The sequence below is a fragment of the Alternaria metachromatica genome (assembly GCF_023757995.1).
Source record: "Alternaria metachromatica strain BMP 0045 chromosome Unknown scaffold_30, whole genome shotgun sequence".
NCBI lineage: Eukaryota > Fungi > Ascomycota > Dothideomycetes > Pleosporales > Pleosporaceae > Alternaria > Alternaria metachromatica.
Window position 1 is genome coordinate 104,494 of NW_026055521.1, and position 20,879 is coordinate 125,372.

At 53.3% G+C, this 20,879-nt stretch overlaps 9 protein-coding genes across 9 annotated transcripts; 3 read left to right on the forward strand and 6 right to left on the reverse strand.

The window, feature by feature from the left end:
* Positions 1–1,276: 1,276 nt before the first annotated feature.
* On the reverse strand, positions 1,277–3,295 carry J4E83_009117 (uncharacterized protein; the record flags this gene model as incomplete). Its single annotated transcript, XM_049336009.1, has 2 exons — positions 1,277–1,828; positions 2,162–3,295. 2 exons carry the CDS (start codon positions 3,293–3,295, stop codon positions 1,277–1,279), a joined length of 1,686 nt encoding a protein of 561 aa, XP_049184825.1.
* A 2,096-nt stretch (positions 3,296–5,391) lies between these two features.
* Positions 5,392–6,438, forward strand: PUP2 (proteasome component pup2; the record flags this gene model as incomplete). The annotated part of the gene is made up of 6 exons (XM_049336010.1): positions 5,392–5,394; positions 5,442–5,463; positions 5,517–5,529; positions 5,583–5,661; positions 5,722–6,065; positions 6,162–6,438. The coding sequence occupies 6 exons, from the start codon at positions 5,392–5,394 to the stop codon at positions 6,436–6,438; spliced, it is 738 nt and encodes a 245-aa protein (XP_049184826.1).
* Positions 6,439–8,382: 1,944 nt separating this feature from the next.
* On the forward strand, positions 8,383–8,895 carry J4E83_009119 (uncharacterized protein; the record flags this gene model as incomplete). Its single annotated transcript, XM_049336011.1, has 1 exon — positions 8,383–8,895. One exon carries the CDS (start codon positions 8,383–8,385, stop codon positions 8,893–8,895), a length of 513 nt encoding a protein of 170 aa, XP_049184827.1.
* A 363-nt stretch (positions 8,896–9,258) lies between these two features.
* J4E83_009120 (uncharacterized protein) lies at positions 9,259–10,206 on the reverse strand (the record flags this gene model as incomplete). Its single annotated transcript, XM_049336012.1, has 1 exon — positions 9,259–10,206. One exon carries the CDS (start codon positions 10,204–10,206, stop codon positions 9,259–9,261), a length of 948 nt encoding a protein of 315 aa, XP_049184828.1.
* A 2,021-nt stretch (positions 10,207–12,227) lies between these two features.
* On the reverse strand, positions 12,228–14,215 carry J4E83_009121 (uncharacterized protein; the record flags this gene model as incomplete). Its single annotated transcript, XM_049336013.1, has 2 exons — positions 12,228–13,739; positions 13,787–14,215. 2 exons carry the CDS (start codon positions 14,213–14,215, stop codon positions 12,228–12,230), a joined length of 1,941 nt encoding a protein of 646 aa, XP_049184829.1.
* A 1,841-nt stretch (positions 14,216–16,056) lies between these two features.
* J4E83_009122 (uncharacterized protein) lies at positions 16,057–17,040 on the reverse strand (the record flags this gene model as incomplete). Its single annotated transcript, XM_049336014.1, has 1 exon — positions 16,057–17,040. The coding sequence occupies one exon, from the start codon at positions 17,038–17,040 to the stop codon at positions 16,057–16,059; it is 984 nt and encodes a 327-aa protein (XP_049184830.1).
* Positions 17,041–17,472: 432 nt separating this feature from the next.
* Positions 17,473–18,006, reverse strand: J4E83_009123 (uncharacterized protein; the record flags this gene model as incomplete). Its single annotated transcript, XM_049336015.1, has 1 exon — positions 17,473–18,006. One exon carries the CDS (start codon positions 18,004–18,006, stop codon positions 17,473–17,475), a length of 534 nt encoding a protein of 177 aa, XP_049184831.1.
* A 384-nt stretch (positions 18,007–18,390) lies between these two features.
* On the forward strand, positions 18,391–18,882 carry J4E83_009124 (uncharacterized protein; the record flags this gene model as incomplete). Its single annotated transcript, XM_049336016.1, has 2 exons — positions 18,391–18,496; positions 18,647–18,882. 2 exons carry the CDS (start codon positions 18,391–18,393, stop codon positions 18,880–18,882), a joined length of 342 nt encoding a protein of 113 aa, XP_049184832.1.
* A 713-nt stretch (positions 18,883–19,595) lies between these two features.
* On the reverse strand, positions 19,596–20,747 carry J4E83_009125 (uncharacterized protein; the record flags this gene model as incomplete). Its single annotated transcript, XM_049336017.1, has 1 exon — positions 19,596–20,747. The coding sequence occupies one exon, from the start codon at positions 20,745–20,747 to the stop codon at positions 19,596–19,598; it is 1,152 nt and encodes a 383-aa protein (XP_049184833.1).
* Between the last annotated feature and the right edge of the window lie 132 nt (positions 20,748–20,879).

Genomic DNA, 20,879 nt, shown 5'->3' on the forward strand with positions numbered 1-20,879 from the left:
CGCAAGCAGGCGGAGGGCCCATTTTCTTGTAAAGTTAATTCGTGAAGAAATACTATAAGCTCTAAGTTATCGAGTACATAACACACTCATCTCATCTCATCTCATATCTCATATCTCATATCTCAGATCTCAGATCTCAGATCTCATCTCACGGTGCGCCACATCTCACGGTGCGCCTCATCTCACGGTGCGCCTCATCTCACGGTGCGCCTCATCTCACGGTGCGCCTCATCTCACGGTGCGCCACATCTCAGATCTTATATCTCGTATCTTATATCCCATCTCACGGTCAGCCACATCTCACGGTTCGCTACGTCTCAAATCTCATATCTCATATCTCACATCTCACGGTGAGCTACCACTCCATCGAAGCCACCGCAATAATACCGTGTACCAAAGTACAATCTCAATAACCAGCCCGAACAAGCCTACACAGGAGTTGAAGTCAAAGCCGTACTCTGTTCTTTCAGTCAGCTACGTCTTGTATCTCATCTCGCATCCTGTCTCGCAGCTAGCTCTCTTCTTTCTGCCTCAGACGCTCGAGACCGAGCAGTGTTCTCGCAAGCGACCTTAGTTCAGTACAAGAAGATCGCAGTCAGTTATATCTTGGAGCTTCTGTTTTACGTCTTGTAGCACCTTTAGCGACATCTTACATCGCATATCTCACGGTTAGCTACGTCTCAGATCTCATATCTCACCCTGCGCCACATCTCACATCTCATATCTCACCTTGCGCTACATCTTACATCTTACCTTCAGGAACATCTTAGGGTTCTATCTTACGGTTAGCTACATCTCACAGTGATATCTCCCGGTGATATCTCAGGGTTAGATCTCACGGTCAGCCACATCTCACGGTTATATCTCATGGTGATATCTCACGGTTATATCTCACGGTCAGCCACATCTCACGGTGATATCTCACGGTTATATCTCACGGTGATATTCCACGGTCAGCCACATCTCACCACCTCAACTCGACTCCAATCCAGGCACGCGACTCCATAGACAATACGCACAACAGTTGTATAGCAGCAAAACACCCGTTTCCGCACATGCCCATATCCTCTTGTGATATGCTACTAAACTGTATCGTACTTAACCAATGCGTTAAATACGACACAGCTTAGTAGCATATCACACGACGACATAAACAAGATACGTATAATTGGTGTATACATTACATTAAAAGGATCTAGGACTCTTAGGTTCGTAATAATACAGTTGACATCCTAGTCTTCCACGTTGCCACCACTCTATATTACCGTCCTCCGATCTAGTTGACCAGCATAAACAGCCCGAGAGCAGGATACGTCATCTGGAACCAATTCATGTCGAGCCCATTGATCGAATCCACCTGGTAACTAACCCGTTGACCAGCTTCGCAGGGAAAGCTAGCGACGTTGTATTGATGAGCAGGCTCGATGAGTTGTACGACACCGACGAGACTTGAATCGCCAACACTCTGCATGGAAACAGTATCGGGAACTTGGTTGGCGAGGCGAGATACGCTGATGCCACCCGGAGTGCGAATTTGAACGGGTGCCGTTTCGGGTATGGGAAAGGGCGGGGGCATGTGTAGAGCCAAAGTGCAAGTCTTGCCGGCGAACTCAGGGCGGATATCGTAAACGAAGACGGTTGATATGGTAGGTGATAGCTGGGCAGTGTATCCGTTGCCAATCACCTTGGTGGGGTCGGCCTTATCAATGGGGATGAGCTGATGGGGGTATTCGAATGGTTCTTGAAGAGGGGTGAAAGTTGGTTGCGGTAGGCCTTCGATGTTCTCAAGACCAATTCCAGTGGACGAAGCGGAAAGCGACGCTGAACTCTGAGCTGTTGGGGTCGGCCGATCAAAGCTAATTACTGGAATGGTGACAATTGTGGGCTGGGATGTCGGAGCATTTACTGAGAAACGTTAGCTTCTGACTGTTTGGTTCAAGGATTCCTCAGCCCTCTTACTCGTCGACCCAATACCCGTTGACATTCCAATACTGCTGCTGCTGCTCAAAGGCTCCTTCCAAAGGCCATTAGTCCGTGCAGCCCCGTACGGGGAAGGAACGGAACAAAGGCAATTGCAAGAAACCGACAAGAGCGCAGACAAGGTATACATGAACGACGACAGAATGGGTGACAAGATGAGCATAGGAAGGTACTAGCTTACCTTGGTGCAAGTACCCGATCCGCTCTGGCAACCGGTACCGCAGTGTCCGGCAGTGTTTCCGCACCATCCGTACTGCGAGCAGCAGTTACCGAATGGCGAGCCAGCGCAGGTAGCACCTCCCTGGGAACCGCAAGTACCATCGGTAGAGACCTTCTTGGATGGGTTGGTGGGTGCAGAACCTGCGGGGCAAGAAAGGTCGAACAAAGGCTTCACCTGCATCAGGTCACCCGCAGGCTTGATGCCGAACGAGGGGACGGGGTTGCCGTACTGGACATCCTGGAGGATGTAGTACCACAGGTTGACGTTGTCCTTGACGAGCTGGCAGGTAACGTCCTCCCAGTAGATGCGGGCATTATCCGCACTGGGCTTACCCTGGTTGAGTGTCTCGCCGCTAACGGGCCATCCGGTCTCGGTAACCCAGACGGGCTTGCCCTTGGCAGCGGCAACAGTCTGGTGGTAGGCGTCGAAGAAGAGCTGGCTGCCCGAACCGACGTTGTTGTTCATGGTGGTCTGGAAGTAGGGGTAGGCGTCCATGCCGATGAAGTCAACGGCCTCAATGACGGGGTTGTTGGTAGCGTTGACATAGACGGTCCAGGTGTCGACGTGACCGATGGGCTTGCCCTGGAGAGGAGTGCCGCGGATGGCATCACGGGTCTGCTTGATGTAGTTGACGAGCTCCTGGGGCTGAGCACCGGCGCCGGACTTGTTCTCGATACCAGTGGGGGTGACACGGTAGAGATCCTCACTGCCAACGGAGATACCCTCAACGAGGTCAGTGAAGGCAGTGCCGTACCGAGCAATGGCGGCCTTGAGAGCAGTAATCTCGTTGTTGAAGTTGGCCTGACCGGCGGAAGCCCACATGCCGAGGAGGAGACCGGTCTTGGTGTTGATGGCAGCCTGGATGGCTTCAATGACGTCGGTCTGGGTGCCGTGCTGGATCATGGTGTACAGACGGGCGCTGGTCCACCCATTGGTGCCAGGAAGCTGCTTGGCGGCGTTGAATTCATATTCAAAGTCGGCCTGCACCTTGGCCTGGTTGTTGTTGAAGTTGGCGCCGTAGTTGAAGCCCTTGATGGCAGCGTTGGCCGAGGTCAAGAGGCCTGCAGCGGCGAGGATGGTGGAGGAGACGCGCATGGTGGTAGTATTAGGAAGAAGACGATATTAAAAGCGTAGAATGAAGTCTTGAGAAGTGAGAAGGGTGCGAGAGAGCGGCGTGGGCGAGGAATGGTGAGCAGGACGCAGCGAAGTATTTATTCGCCGGTGACGTTTTGCTGGATCTAGACGTCGCTGCCGTCTGAAGGCTATTCATCGGACGTGCATTAGCCGCACGGTCACAGCTAATTAGTGCCTTCTCGAACGAGCAGGCACGCAGGAACGCGGATGCCGGCGGTGATCCCAACCCTGAAGCCTGGTCAAGCAATCTTGGCATGCAGGCTCTTCAACAACAGCCTGTTCAAACCATTCCCAACATTCGCATCCTTCGTTCGTTGCTGCTTTCATCGCTGTTGTCGACTGTTGAAGCTTTCCAAGCATTCTAGAAGGCCCGATGCGGCAAGACAGGGAACGACCCTTTCGCCCCGTCCTCGCTAATCATTGGCCCATGTGGAGAAGCAATACTCAACGGCCAGACAGCGACGTCAAGCCCCGGTATAGGGTCGTATCCGGATAAAAATAACCCAGCATCGACATCATCCCCGCCGCGGGAGATGAGCTGCACATCTCATGATGAGCGTGCAACATGGCACACGCGGATTTATCGAAAATCGTCGACACATGTGTGGCTGATCAGGTCAATAGTTTGCCCATTAACACGAGTGCGACATCCTCACGCGTGTGTATGGTAGACACATGTCCCCGTGTCATCCGTTGGCGTTGCGCACTACCGTGGTTATGAGCTCGTTGTTGACAGCACCGGATGCACCATCCATCATGGTCGCAGGCCGAGATTCCAGGTTGTGGTGACGTGGATAGCGCTGCTGGTCCGAACTCAGGAGAAACGGTGCCGACGCCAGGCACTTTCGATCCGAGCTATGACGCGCATCATCGGCTTTCGATCCGCGGATGCGGGAGGCAAGAATTTGAAGTTCAGGCAAAGAAGCGAAGTTGATGTTGGAAAGGTAGAGGATGTGGAGAATTACTCCAGCGGTTTGGTGTCTTGGGGACCGTTTCGACCCGGCGCTACATGCGCCAATGCTACGATTGGAACGCTAAGCTTTACCCCTACCACAGCTTCGATATGTCGATGGAAGCTTGGTTATTCGATTAGGCACTCGGAGCACTTTGCGACATCGACGAGTCTGGAAGATAACGGGTGGACATCGTGGCTGTGAGGTCGCTTGCAGACATTCCCGTGTTCTATCGGGATTCTAGCCACGCGCACGGTACCCAACGAGAAGCTCCCCGAAATTATGGACGATGTGTCCGGGATGAGCAGATGCCTGCGTTGACGTTGAGCTGGGTATCTGCAAAGCCACTTGACTTTACCTGGCCGTGCGACTGGTACTGAGACACCTCATTATCTTACCCTCAGGCGTGTATGGCCAAGATTACTCCGTCAAAGTTGACAGCCTGAGTTCGGTGAGACTGGACTGCGATACAGGTGGTTCTATCAGATGTATCGCGACGACTACATCAACTACAGCTCTAAAGTTCAGCAGCATCTAAGTACCACAATTGTAGCACTCCATGAGTATTACCAGAAACGTGCGCAGAACGCGGTAGCGAATTGATTGTTTGAATGCGAGGAAAACGCTTCCGGAGATACAACCCTTTCGTAACGATACCTCAGACGCAATATTGCTTCGTGATAGGAACAGATGAACTACTTTTTCAGTAGTCACTTGAAGTTGGTGGCAGACGATGTCGCCACAGAAGGCAGTCGATGGATGCGATTGCAAAGCTCCACCATCGCTTCTTATGTGTCCGCTTTCTGAGATCTACCCAACATTGTGACAGTAGACTTGGATGTATCTGCTAGTTGTGTTAAGAGAGTGAGAAAGTTGAACGCGGAGTTGAGTATCAGATGGAAGTCTTGGCATCCCGCCCTAGCGCGATGTCGCGCGGCTCATGTTGCCTGCCTGAAGCTCTAGCTAGAGAAACATCCAAGTCGCCAACACAACTCCGCAACACCTCACCACCGCCCGTACGCCCCCGATCTCGACTTCACTGTTCGAGACCCACCTGGATATCTTACCACAAACCTTCATCACTTCCCCGCACAAACAGCCGCCATGGTACGCCTCATTGAACCCCGCTGGAGCTCTTGTACTAACATGAGCAGTTCATAGCACGAAGCGAATATGGTAAGCTCTCTAAAACAATTATACAGCAGAATCTATACTAACTAAACCTCTAGACCGTGGTATCAAGTCCGTCCACCCCGCGCCTCCCACTATAAGCCCGCCCGCTCACAAATCCACAGCACCTTCTCGCCCGAAGGCCGTCTCTTCCAAGTAGAGTACTCGCTCGAAGCCATCAAGCTCGGCTCAACAGCAATAGGCGTACGTCCATAACTTCTGCCATCCCTACTTCCAAGCAAATCCCAAACTCACACCCCACAGGTCGCAACAGGCGAAGGCGTAATCCTCGGCGTAGAGAAGCGCGTCACCTCCACGCTCCTCGAGACCAGCTCCGTAGAGAAGATTGTCGAAATCGACCGCCACATCGGATGTGCCATGTCGGGACTGCAAGCCGATGCCCGCAGCATGATCGAGCACGCGCGTGTCGAGAGCCAGAACCACGCTTTCAACTACGCCGAGCCACTTCGCGTTGAGAGCTGCACGCAGGCGATATGTGATTTGGCGCTGAGGTTTGGTGAGGGTGCTGAGGGCGAGGAGAGCATCATGAGTCGGCCGTTTGGTGTCGCGCTGCTGATTGCGGGTTATGATGAGGATGGTCCGAGTCTGTATGTCACTTCTTCCCATCTTCCTATCATGTCTTCTCCTACAACATCCCCCGCTCTAGCTCTAGGATTGGGATTCCAAACTAACAACACTCCCAGCTACCACGCCGAACCCTCGGGCACATTCTACCGCTACGACGCCAAAGCCATCGGCTCCGGCTCCGAGGGCGCGCAGGCCGAACTCCAGAACGAATTCCACAAGTCGCTCACGCTCCCCGAGGCCGAGGTGCTCACGCTCAAGACGCTCAAGCAGGTCATGGAGGAGAAGCTGGATAGCAAGAATGTGCAGTTGGCTAGTGTGACCAAGGACAAGGGCTTCAGGATCTACACTGACGAGGAGATGGCTGAGGTTGTTGGAAGGCTGCCGACGAACTAAGCTTTGCTGGGGGATTGAGAGGGTAGCTGGGGAAAGTGGTAGATGGAATGGCATATGATAGCATCTTGATAGATGTGCGAGTCACGCGAAAATGAAGCAATGACCAAATATCTTGAAGCTCTGAATGGCCAATTATCATACGGCATCAACGAGCTTGTGGTGATGTCTGGCAATTGAGCAGATCGTGGATCAAGACACGGTAAAGCACGTATCAAGCCATCAACAAATTCACGCCATAAGTACGCCACATCATCACAACAGTCACCCCAAGCACTGTAATAACAAAGACAAAAGCGGTCTATTTCCCTGTCTGCAATGCCAATTGTCCCCATATTATACATCCTCCCAACCGATCTCGTAAACGGGAGCTCGCTCAGAAAGGGTTATCCTCAGGCGGTATCTCGACCGTGAAGAACTTGTCCAGGATGGGAATCTTCTTCATGATGTCGTCGCGCACCTTGGGGACTTCGGCGAAGAAGAAGAGGGCGAAGAAGCCGGCTACACCGCCGAAGCCGGCGGCGAGGCCACCGCTGTGGGGGTGTTAGTTTGTGTTGGATGGGTGGATGGGTGGATGGATGGATGTATGGAGAGGTGGAGGGAGGTATGGGAGGAATGGGGGGAGACGTACTATTTCGCGGCTTGCTTAAGGGTGAGGCCGTGGTAGTTCTTCGGGATGGTGTATCTGTGGTTGTATGTTAGTGTCTGGAGCTTCGAGGTTGCGATGGGCGTGGATCGTGTGGCCGGTGGCGCGGGTGTGAATTGGGTTGTTCCTCCTCTTTTCCGTGCGTGTTTCGGTCGTAGGTATGGTGTCCAATGGCCTATACCGCCGCCTATCGAGGCGTCGCAACCGATCCTCCTCTTCCCACACCTCCCCAACACCTCCCCAACCCAGTCCCAACCCTCCCACCGCCCCTCCCACAGCCTCGTCGATATCGGAAAATACATACTGAGGACCAAAAGGACTCCTGTAAGCCTTGTACGGGCTGCGCATGCTCTGTTCCCACACATTAGCTTCTTCCTTCTTCTTTCGTCATCGCCTCCAATTCCCCATTGCACCGGGTACAACTTACGACAGCAGCGGGCGTCTTGCCGTGGTGGCCGAAGGATGAAACAGACATCTTTGGCGAGTTCGTTGGGGGTTTAAACGCGGGTGGGAGGGTGAAGTCTGGCGTGATGTCTGGTGAGGTTGTTGCGGCAGAGAAAGCGCGGGAATGCTGGGCTTGGCGGCGCTGGGAAAAGGTGGACGAATCAGGAGCTGCGGGATTTTGCGGGTGGGTGCGTCAGCAGGGTTGGGGAGGAGGACAATACCAACATCTCTCCACGCTTTGAGACACACAATCATTTGTTCCTCTTGGTTGATATAATGCCTATCTGATGGCGAGTGGTCTGCGCGGTACTACTGCGAAACGCTCTTGTATCGCGAGACACTCACTGGCGGGTGAAAGAAGAAGTCGAAGGCTTTCTTTGTCGCAGTATTTCTCATCCACCCATCTTATTAACATCTCTAGAAATTGACCGTAAGGGTATACAAGCTTCATGAATATCCTGCTTGTGTCCAATATTTCACGACCATTCTATCAGCGCCATTGCTTGCTCATTTGCAATGTCGCTTTCTCACTTTATTAGGCCCTGAGCTCCTTCAAACATCGACTTCGATAGCGGACATATGTAGAGAGCTACACCTCGAACTGAAAACCGAAGCAAGCCAATTCACTACCTCTGGTGAATGGGTAAGGCTTGGCATCACGTCAACACCCAGCAAGAGCATCTGCCTTGGCCGTTGGGTGGATTATATTGCTACGGAGCTTTCGCATTCTCTACACTTTCTACAACTCTTCTTATCCCACTTTATTCGCCCTCAATCAACCAACAAGTGCCTCAACCGTGGACAGATTAGGTAGTCTTACTGTTCCGCCTTCCCACCAACACATTTTCGCCAACACCATGGCGACACAGAACGGCGATGAGAGCGATTCGTATGACGAATGTGAAGTGCAGCTAGAACGGTTCCCTCGGGCGTCCGAATGGTCGCACACACCCGCTACACGGACCTTCCACCCCTTCTCCCGCCTGCCTGCAGAACTCCGCGCCACAGTATGGGCTATCGCGGTACACGACCAGCTAGAAGACCTCGGCATCGCCCACATCGACCTCGAAAATCAAGTCAACATCCATGAGGAGAAAGGAAAGATTATCGCATATACGTTCCGTGGCTACCCTTCGCTCTTCTTCGTCAACCGCGAAGCCCGCTACGAAGCTGCAAAGGTCGATGGAGGCGCGTGGTACCCACTGATGGCTGGTGTAGAGATTTATGCAAATCTCGACAAGGAAGAAGTCTTCGTCTTCGATTGTTATAAAGGTCCAGGTCTAGAGCTCGCGATTCGTCGGTTTAATGGAGGGAACAAATTGGGCTGCAATGGCAGGGGCGTTCATCCTTTAATGCATGTCCATGCCTGAGTACAACACCATGTTGTGGGAGAAAGGCAAGGAACAGGAGATATAGCAAAAGGACTCGGATGGTTAATCGGTACGAATAGGTCAGCCCAGTCGTGTCTCGATCGCGCGCGGGAGGACTTGTTACAGCCAGAGTGAAAATATCCATCAACGCGGCCGATATGGTCGAGTATTTCTCGAGCTTGCTGTTCGAATGAGATACCGGTGTTGGAGACGGCGGTGGAATCCTGGGAAAGCATGTAACAAATCGACAATGACCAGATATCTCATGATCAGGCAGCGTAATGGAAGCGTCTCCATCACTCCACGACCATACTCATGGATGCATTTCTGGTGTTCTTTCAAAGCCTTCCAAATTGTTTTTCTCTATTGCTCGCCCCCATTGTCGTTCTTCCAGGTCCCAGCGTAGTGATGCGTAACCAGCTTCGGCGGCAAAAGCTCTTCTTCTTCCTCTTTATACGTATTCGCAGACGCCGCAAACGACCGGCCCGGCATGACCAAGACATCGCCCACCAGCTTCGGCTGCACAAGCTCCATCATATCGCGCGCGTCAATCTCCCTATCAAGTATCTTCCCCAAGCTCGTATACACACTGCGCGTCAAGCGCCGGGGACCCGTAAAATCAACAACATCCCCCATGATATCCATTGTCGCGTTTTGGATCGAAATGTTATGCTCCGCCGTCTTGTCTCGCAGTGTCTGAAGGATATCGTCGATGACCTGCATCATGTGCGGCGATCGCGGTTTGGCCATTATCGTCCAGCTGGCGAATTCGCGGACATATTCGCCGGGCCAGCCTTGATCGAACTCCCAGCCTACGACTAGTGAAGCGATTCCTTGGTATGCGGCTGGTACCCATTCGTCCATGGATACGCCTTCTTCGCACGAGACGTCTAGGTCGGACCAGATTCCGCCTTCGTTCCACAGCAAGACATAGCGCAGCATGTCGGCTTTGTAGATAGGGACGGGTAACGCGAGGTAGGCGTCGACGATATCCGGTCGGGACTCCGCAAAGGTCTTACGAACGTACTCATCGCCGTCGTCGTCCGTCAAGAAGTGTGCTTGGTAGTCAGGATTGCTATTGACACAGCTATCGGTCCAAGCTCGCGTCTCATCAGAAAGGCCATTAGGCCCCAACTTGTACCAAATGCGTTTAGGAAACCCGCCGTTTTGGGGTGGCTGCGCTATCGCGGGCGTACCCGGCGCACGGACAGTGAAGTGGTCCTGTATGGAGAGAAAGTGGTAAACCAACGCTAATGTGCATAGCGCGATCAGTGTGTAATGATTGAAGACTTTGGGTAGCGACAGTGACATGGTGGGAAAAGCCAACAAAAGGGGAAGGACAAAGAGGAGGGCACGAGATCGCAAAGCGCCACGGAGGGGCGATCCTTATACAAATGGTGGGCGAACGCCGCAGTGAGACCGGTACCTGCAGCTCACAGACTTTTAGGGGCGGTTACACTTCTAATTATTCACGGAGCGCTGGGTGTGGCGCTGAACTTTCTGTTATCACATCTCGCTTGATGTGGCACGGTAGCGCTGATACATGGGTCTGTTGGGGTTGATGATCTAAGATCACGGCTAATGTTGGGGACCCTTTCAGCTGTTGGACCCCCGTGCGAACATATCTCGGCTTCGGAACACGTTCACTTGTACTTCTCGTATTCATACTCCAGTGTTTTATGGCTTGCTTCAGTTATCATGGCGGCTGCATCAAGTCGACCCTGGGCTGACACCCAAAACCGATGAGTACAAAGAAGTTTCAGCACGAGGGGCGCATCGTGGCAAGGCGCTGTTGCACCCTACGCCTCTCGCTGCTGGAACAAGAGGAATGAGAGCAGTGGAGTCTGAGCCATGTTACTACATGCGATTGCTTCGCACAGTTGCCAGCTCCTGATCTCGTCCAGCGTGTGTTTCTTGTCACTCGCTGTTTACCATCCCTCGTTCCACTCAAGTACTGCTACGGAATCATCAATCTCGCAATCATCTAATCATTGGCATCGATCCAGTTCGATATGACTTGTCTAAAAGCATATGCTTTGCTAGCCATACTATCCCCCCGCGTCTCCAGTCTCGGCATCCAATTCATCAACCCCCCAACCCACGGCACAGACGGCGGCCTCAGCAACCCGCCCACCTACAAGCAAGACTACACCATAAACATCCAATGGTATCCCGGCGACGAAACAGGGCCCTACGACCTAGTCTTGCACCAAGTCAAAACACTCGGCCAAGACCAGACCGGCGACGGCGAGTTCATCATGCGTAAGTTCATCATGCTTAGAGGAAAGACGCTCCGTTCCGTGACTTCCAAGCTTATTCACAGAAGCAAAGCTAACCTGTAAAAACCAGCAAGTATCGTGAATAGAACGAGTTACCTGTGGCAAGTCAAGACAAATGCGAGGCTGGAGGAGTCGACGCTGTTCTTTCTTAGTGTTTTTTCGGTGGCTGGGGATTCGGATACTAGTCAGTATTTTAATATTGTGGATGGGTTTATCGCGGGGAGTGGTGTTTCGTCTTCGGCGGTGGGTTCTCCTACTTCGTCGACGCGGTCGTTTTGGTCACCAGAAGGATTGTCAACTGTAGCTTCAGCATCGGCTTCGACGTCGGCCTCAAGAGTCTCCGGCACGTCAGGTACGGAATCGGGTACAGGTTCGGCGAGCACACCGACCAGCGATACCGCGAACGCTCCGACAAGCACCATCGCAGATCCATCGAACCCTCACGACCAAAATGTCCACCAGCACATGCACAACGACTTCCAACTCGGCCACAAAATCGGTCTCGGCATAGCTATACCCGCCACGCTCGCCCTCGGGATAGCAGCAGGCTGGCTACTCTTTCGCCGCCATCAAAGAAAGAGAAGAAGAGTGTCACACCAATTACCAGCTACCGAAATTGAACAGTACGAGCCCGATAGAGATGGTCAGAATCCTAGCGAAGACGTCTACGAAGCGCCATCGAATCATGTACTGGAGATGGGTCAGCCGCATAGGAAGGGATTTGAGCAGTTGGGAAGTGAATTGGAAGATAAGCCTGCGGTTGTGCCTGGGGTGTTGCCTTTGAGGTACGAGATGGAAGCAAACACTGTGCATGAGCTTCATGATCAGTCGGTTAAAGCAGAGGGACCTGTGGTCAAGACGGAGGATTAATGCAGCGGCGTCACTTGTAGATATTCATGTAGGAGAATGTGGACGTGATCTTGAATGTTGCAATAGATTTATTACCAAACCAACCATAAACGTATACATAACCCAACATACATGAGGAGCTCTTCCCATGCAAAAACGCCCAAACACCTATCTACCCATCCACATCCATCAACCACCCCACTCCTACGTACCAATAGCCTGAGGGTTCCAGAACACGCTCTTCGGATCGACCTTCTGCTTCAACGCCGCCAACCTATCATACACCGCATCGCCATAATAAAGCTTATGCGCCGTCGCAGCATCATAACTAGGATCAACATAGTTCAAATACGCGCCAAACGACGTCTGCGGCTGCGCATCGATAATAGCACTATTAATGCCATTGATAAACTCCATGGAATCACCTCCGTACCCATAGTTCTGCAGCACCCACAGACTATCCCTGTCGCTGTAGGCAGCGAACTCAGTGTCTTTGCTGTTAATAGCGGAGCCAGGGCCGCCGTAGAGGTTGATGATGATGTAGTATTCTGTTCCGTCGGCTGTTTGGAGGTAATCGTACAGCGCGTCCAGAGCGTTGGAAGTAAGGCCCGTAGATTCAGGGACGGTGACGGACTTGGCGAAGAAGTCCTCGTGCTCGTCATACCCGGTTAGAGGCTCTTTGATGCTGGTCTTGCCGGATACCTTGACCATGTAGTCGTACCAGGCCATGGACTGGACGGTGGCGCTGGGGTTGGGGAGACTGCGGAGCAGCTCGGGCTTGACTTGTGCGTTGAATTCCGAGACGCTGCCGAAGAAGGCGCCGCTGAGGCTGTAGCCGCCGTAGTTGTCGAGGTAGATGCCGAAGGAGACGCGGTTGTCGACTACGGACGCGTTCTTGGCGACGTCCTGGATGTGCATGAAGGTGTTTGTCCACACGCTCTTGGAGTCGTGGATGCCGGTGAAGCCGAACTCGAAGTACGTGATGCTGGCGGGTGCGGCGTGGGTCTGGAGGTAGAACTTTGTGACGACGCCGAAGGACTCGGCTGCGCCCTTGATGGCCCAGAAGATGTCGGGGGACTCTGTGGATGAGGCCTTGATGAGAGATCCATCGGCGAGGACGACGTCCGCTCCGACAACTTGATCCATGGCTAATCCCCAGTGGCGGGAAGTGTGGCCGTAGCCGCCGTGTGTGTAGTGACCTCCGATACCGACACCGGGGCAGGTACCCTGGGCTACGGCAGCATTGCCTTGAGTGTAGATACCGTCACCTAGGTTGCCCAGACGAACACCTCCTCCGACTGTTGCAATTCCAGAGTCCTTGTCGAGTTGAATGGTCTGGAAAGACTGGAGGTTGATCTGCATAGCGCCGTCCTTGCCACCCGAGCTGAAGCTTGCGTAAGAGTGACCGCCGGACTTGGCCTGAACCTTGAGACCAGCTTGAGCAGCGCACACTACGGCATCTTGAACGTGCTGGTTGGTGGTGGGAAGAACAATGACGGCTGGCTTGAAAGGTACGCGCAGGTTGTAGGGCTCGGAAAGCTCAGAGTACTCGGCATCCGAGGTCATCTTGTACGGCACATCCTTTCCGTTCAAGCATTGGAGAGCAGATCCAGATGGTGTTGACGATGGTGCCGCTGAGGAAGTCTTGCTGGTGGAAGATCCTGATCCGGTATTGCTACCACAGTTACCGAAGCCTGCCTGGCATCCAGTTCCACACTGTAAAAATCAGTATATATTCATTCAAAGCGTAGGTGAGTACTCACGTATGCCGATGTCGAACCGCACCATCCACTCGCGCTGCAGCAGTTGCCTTCAGCAAAACCCAGACATGTGTAACCCTTTGTGCCACCACATGTCGCATCTGGTGAGACCTTCTTAGTCGGTGTCGAAGCCGGCGGCGGGGCCTGTGTCGACGAAGTCTTGACCGTGACTGGAGTTGCTTTTGACGTAGTGCTACCAGTGCATGTGCCGAATGCTGAGTTGCAGGTAGCTCCGCAATGATCCGCGGATTTTCCGCACCATCCATACTGTGAGCAGCAGTCGCCGTACGGAGAACCCTTGCAAGTGAAGCCCTTTGCTCCTCCGCAGCTTCCGTCGGTGGAAACAGCCCTCTTGTTCAGCGGCGCGGCTGGCGAGGCGGATGCCACACCAATAGACAGCAGACCTGCCGTAAGAGAAACGAGGAACTTCATCGCGACGTTGAGGATAGTAATCCGAGTTCAGTCGACGAAGTCAACCAGAGAACAGCGTTGTATACCCCAAACCACCGTCGAAGAAGGACCAAACGAACGGACCGACAAGGTAAGCTTACCCCAATAAACGAGCGTGGGAAAAGCAAAGACCAAGACCAAGACCAAGGCCTGTAGAGTAAGTAAAGTGAGGCCTATACACAAGGGCAAATCACCCTCTTAAGACCACAACCAATACGAGAACATTTGCCTCCTTCGCTGCACATCCTCCCGTACCTGCAGCAGCCGCACGGCCTTGACACCACTAACACGACCTCGCACCGCTCCACTCAACACGAACGAAAACTCATTCTACGCTCTAAGATCCACTCGACAGCGTATCCTGGTGTCGATCTTGGGACAATGTGTGCCCGGTCGGTCCTAATACGAGCTTACTACGCAGAGGCCTAAACGGCAACACGGCGGGCGCTCGTGACGAAAAGCAATTTCGCCGCTCAACGGGTCCTCGGATTTCGTACGAGAGCCGTGTGCGGCGTAGGGTTGCATTGCGAAAACCTGTGACAATGGGAAACCTAATCGAGTGCGCAGTAAAGAACAAGACGGTCGCCTCGGTCGCGTTGGAAGGGGTATCCCATCTCCAAAACTTCCGGTCAGACCGCATAAGGAAATGACGTCTGTGTGCCCCGTCACCCTCGCCCATCTCCACCGCTCGCATCTCCATCCCTCGCCCCCAAAACACATACTAATCCACCAACACTTACCATCGTATTTCCGGCAACACCTTGCGATCAGGCCTTCCAAGGCATGACTTTACGGTTATTGCGGTGGGGTACGCAGTAAGCTCTTTGTGGGTTGCCGTTGCGGCCCTAACGGCTGGAAGCGACGCTGGGCGGCCCTGCGGCATGCTATTTTTGGCAGTAAGAGATCTGAGTAAGGGAGATGCGGCATGCGAGGAATACGGGATGCTGCATGGCTTTGACAACATTGCGATGGGGTGGAAGGGGCTTGGCGATGCGGTTTGGGGGTGGGTATGGGTTTCTACATACGTAGATGAGAGTGATGTTGGGTTTGGCTTTGGTATTAGAGAGTGGGCCTTGGGTGAGGGGATTGTGCATGCTGTAGCAGATGGCAAGACGATGACAGGCTCGCTGATTTGAAGTGTCTGGACTTGTCAGATAGGGACGCAATTGAGTTTCAACAGCCTCCATTTGTCGATATGCCTTTCACCAAGAGTGCAGACGGAACGGACAAAATAATCGTCGCAACAGCCGTCTTACACGCTTCCCCAGACTGGCCCGCGCACCGACACAACCTCGCCGTCTCATCTGGTCTGTCCCTCTTCAAAACCTCCGTAGAGTACCCTCCGCAGAGGAAGGAGCAGACGAGAGATTGATATTGCAGAATTGAAAGCGATGTAGTGGGAATAACAGCGGTGGCGGTGGCGGGCGATGTCGAGCTGGTGAGGTATTGTTTGGGGGAGCTGAGGCATGTGGCTGATGATGGAAGGTAGCTTGGCTTCCCGATTCTGGATCTGATAGAGAGGGGAGCTTGTAGAGTGCCGGAGAAGAATGAGGAGGTGGTTGAGTTGTTGAAGGCGCATGGGACAGCGGCGAAGGGGACGTTTGACAAGGTGAAAAGAAAGGCGAAGGATATGGAGAAGGAAGAGAAGGTGAGATTGTGGAGTCAGATTGCGAGGTTGTTCACGCGCAAGACGAGGACTAAACAGGAGAAGAGTCAGGAGAGGAGTCTCATTGCCGCGCAAAGTCATGACTATCTCGCTCCTTCAAAGGAGAAGAAATCCATGCATCCCCGTGTATACTACTAGAACCACCACATATCCAGCACTACCTAAACCCTCGCCCCGTCACAACAGAGCCCACATCATTCTCAGCATCCCACCCATTCAGAAACTTCGTTGTCGTCCACATATACCGCTGGTGCGCCATTTCCGCCCCGGTCTCTGTCGTCATCCGCTCGACGTACTGCCCGCCGTGCATATGCCGCAGACAACTGACATCAAAACCAACCCCAGGCTCCCTGTATCCTTCATCCATACCATGGAAATAGAAATATCGAGCCACGCCCACAGCGCCCAGTCGTTGGAGATGATATGCATCACGTAAGACGCGGTGGATGGGCTGCTCGTGAGAGAAGTTGGTGACGGTGAACCGTTGCTCATCAAATTGAATAACACCCGAGAGGCGGGCAGCGAGACAAGACGCCTGCCAGATGATATTGGGCGGGCATCCCGCTGCCCTCGTGAACTCGCGTACGACTTGCCATTGATTCCGCTTCTCGTCTGAGGAGAGATACCATGCGTCACTCATATCGTGGGTGATGTCGTGGGTCATGCATAATACCCACAGAAGTGTGGAATCAATGTCCCGAGCCCATTGATGCGTCCTCCGTTCTTTCCGCAGAATCCACTCGGCGTCGGCGACGACACGTAGGGTGTGTTGGTAGTCGTGCAAAACGAGACGCGGGGTGCAGTCGGGATGTGACAGGTAGACCCTGTTCCTCTGGGTACGGACGGCGACGTTGAGGGCCGTGAACCATGCGAAGTCTGCGTCTTTGATTTCGAGGCACTTCGCGCTGAAGAACGGAAGTGGCTTGCGGAACGGAAGTGTCTTGGTGAACGGGTTGAAAGCGAAACCACCAAGTGCTTTGTTGGATGTACTGAAGTTGCGATACCGATGGCCTCCACCGTGGGCGCCGATGTTGAGATTCGCGCCAGGCCTTGTCATAAAGCCATTGGAAGTGCTTGAGAGCTTTCGGGTCGTTGTGATACCGGCGAAGCGGCGGGACGCAACATTGCTGAGCAACCTCATGTTGAGATTGGAACTGAAGAAGCTGGTGTAGAATAGCAGGGTTTATCGAGACAGGTGATTACATACGACAGCGAGGAAGTCGCGCTCAAGGCAACCTTGGAAAGGCGTGATCGAAACAGCGTACCTAGGTAGAGGCCTTGCGCTAGTCCATTCGCAGTTCCAGTCAGATTGCGAGTGAAGACCATATCAGAGTGACGCTGCGTTCACCTGTCCCCGTTTCTTCCACTGCCTTCCGGTTGCAAGTGTCGCCGTCCCCAAGCCTTACAACTTTTACATGTATCGTCGCCATATCTCCAGGGCTCGGCGTCTCCTCGCGGGGAACACGCTTGGCGGCTTTGCTTCTCCGTGCCGATATACCTTTCATCGTCGATGCTCGTAGCACCGTGCTGCGCAGTTTGGGATTTGTATCGTAGCCGTGGATCAAGAATATCATCAACCACCAACCGTCTTACTCTTATCAGCACCCTCAACCTTGTCCTCTACTTCTTCCCCCTGTTCAATCCCATCCACTACCTCCCCACTCTCCCCTTCCTCACCACCCCCATCCTTCTCCCCCGCGAGCGCCCTATACTTCCTCCTAGCCTTCTTCCCACTACTCGCCTTCTTCTTCGCCTTCTCCCTCGCCTTAACCCTCGTCCGCGCCCCCTCCCCCAACTCCATCTCCTCAATTCTTTCCTGCAGAATCCGCCTCGCCATCTTTCGATTTATCTCTCTTGACCGCGTATCCTGGTACTTGACTACGATACCAGTGGGAATGTGTTTGAGCTGAACGGCGGAGGAGGTTTTGTTGATCTTTTGCCCACCCGGGCCGGAGCCTTTGAGGAAGTTCTCGATTAGATCCGCGTCGAGGAGGGGGGTGCGGGGCGGGAGGGATTTGCCATTGTTGAGGGATGGAGAGGTGGAGAGGTGCGCGGTGCGGATAAGTGGGACATTGGGGCGGAAGCGGAGGGCGGGGAGGAGGCGCATTGTTGGGTGTGTGTTAGGGAGGGATACTGCATGGCGGAGGCATTGCAACAGCATTGGCATCGCTGGTCCAGTGTAGAAACTTCTCGCACTCGTGGTCGTCGATGATGCCATGCAGCTCACGCGCTAGACCACCCGCTCCCGATCTTAATCAGGCAATCGCACCATCCCTGCTCCGAATCCGCCGTCCCTGAACCCTTCATCTCCCCCGTCATCCACCGCTCCCAACATTTGCGCCCAGACACATTAACCCTCCAATTCCACCTTCATATACACCTTTTGCACGCGCAAACACGACGACACATACCGAAAGGTTCTATGATTGACACGACGACGCTATCCGCCATCCTCCTCCTAGCCAGCGCATCCACGCTCCTCGTCGCCGCAATGCTGTACCCATCCGCCCTCCTCCGCTGGTTCCAGCGCAAGCGCTATCAATATGAAGTCACATTCTCGCTGTACATGTTGACGTCGACCGAGAAGTTTATCTTCAGTACGTCATAAATATCCTGTTTTACCGCATCAAATCGCATCCTCAACTCGGTTCTTGGAGATGAGCCACCGCCCCTATCCACGTCGCTCTCCTCCCACACCGACCTTTGGTACTACTTTAGGACAGTTGCTAACGATGTGGTTTTTGCAGACTCCGTACTCTTCCTCCTCCTCTCCCTCCTCATAATCGCCGCGTCGCTGTACCTACCCGAACACCTCACCATCATCGCGAACCGCATGTTCTACTACCTATCTGGAAACCACGATTCGCTTTCGAGTAACTCAGTACCTAAAACCGGGGGTATCGATACAGGGATTACGCCGAATGGGCCGCTGGGTGCGGGTGCGGGTGCTATGAACAATGGGCGGGGGATGATGGAGTTATAGGGATACGCACGAAGTGGATTAGAAAGGATGGGCTGGGGATGATGGGGTCTGGTGAGGGGCGTCGAAGCTCTGCTTTGACTGGATGCACTGGGAACATGGTCGCCTGTTGGAGGGCATGAAGGCTTCGGCTTGTTGCGCCCCGACGGAGTTAGGCTTCTACCGCCTACCCTGAGACCACAGTACGGACTCCAGACACACAACAGTCCCAAACACATGCATAAGGCAAGGCGCAGGAAGGAGTTCCATTCACCAATTCAGGCATACCTACATACCTATTCCCAAACGACTATAGACGTACGATAACCACAGTAATGTTAATACCAAATCACCACCTCATTCCACCTCAGTCCCTCTACGCCCCGCAGACGCATCGCATGTACCCCGACTAATTCCCTCAAGAGCATGCACATAGCACGTCACATCCAGCAAACAACATCTCGACCCTAGCCAACACCTCACGTGAACGTCGCAGCATGCGCTGTGACATACTTCGTATATGCATCATGCATGCCCGCCAGCATCTGTCACATTCCAACTGCATGATACATGGGCGGCTATGCTCGACGCCGAGATCGGACGACTTGTCTGTACATGTACGCACGCTCTGCGATGCGATGTGACGTGACGTGACGTGGCTCAAGTACCGCTGTGTTAGACTCCCGACACTTTGGAATTGAGTTAGTCATGAAGAGTCATACACAGAATCCAGGCCTCTATCCCCTATTAGAGCACCACCAAGGCTCATGATCCATACCCATTTCCATATCCGAAACCAACCCCTCAGCCCCCAGCGACTCCAACCAAGCATTCATACACTCCCTCAACTTAATCTTCATCTCCGCTTCATCGCCCACACCAGCCGACCTCGGCGGTGTATCCTCCAGGCCATCATCAGCTCGATTGAGGAATGCAGGCCAAAAGTATTTGTTCGCCCCCGCAACAGCACGATATAGTGTTCTGACCTGGTCTTCCACCGTTTGGATAAGCGGTATCCATTCTTCTTTCTCGCGGCTGCCGATGATGGAGAGGATGATGGTGCTTTTGCTATCTTTCACCTCGGTGGAGGTTTTACCGTGTTTTAGGAATTTCATCTCGTAGACCATGCGGAGTTTGACTAGTAAGATGGCGAGGAGGAACGTGAACGACTCGGATGCAGGAGCCGTGGACCCGGGTTCCCTAATCCGCTCAAAGATTCCAGCCGATTCGAACGCGTCTTCGCCGGTAAGAGGTAGATGTTCAGATGTCCAGTCGTGTTCTTCGTCGTTCCCTCTTGTGACCCACCATTTGCAGAAGTCGTAACAGTCTTGGTCGCGTTTTAGGCGGAGGAGCAGCCAGGGTATGAGGCAACGCATTTGTAGATAATCTGCAGAATCCAATCGTAAAAGGGCAAAGGCTTCGTCTAATGCTTGCTGAACCGCTGCTGTAGTATTGACACTATAAAGCTCATACAGCAGATCCCTCCTCCGGTACATATACTCCCTCGTCGCTTCATACTCCCAAAACCTGCCACCCGCAGTCCCAAACGGGTCTTTAGGCGTACCCGCCTCTCCCGAATCACGTTTCAGCGCAATCTCAGAATCAGCGATGAGGCCGTGAAGTTGTTGGATTCTGTCGCACAATGTCTGGTGGCTTGCCTTGTCGAGGGCTTGATGATCGGAGCTGCAGTAAAACATAGCATTGCAGTCGCTGCATAGGATGAGATTCTCCTTTTTGAAACAGTTTCTGCATCGTCCCATGAGACCGTAGGATTTGTTGTAGGGCAATGGCGCATAGTGTTCGATTACGTGATGCGTACGCGGCGGCGCGGGATCGGGGTTGGACGCTTTGCGTTTGCGTGGTTTTGGAGATGCGTTGTGTTCGTCCATTTGGGCTCGTTCTCAAAGGTGATGAAACCAAGTATCGCGAGTGTTGAAGTGCTGATGCGGATGAGATGCGTTGAAATGAAAGACGGTGAGGGTAGCTAGGTGATGTTGCTAAAATAATAGCGGTCGATCGAG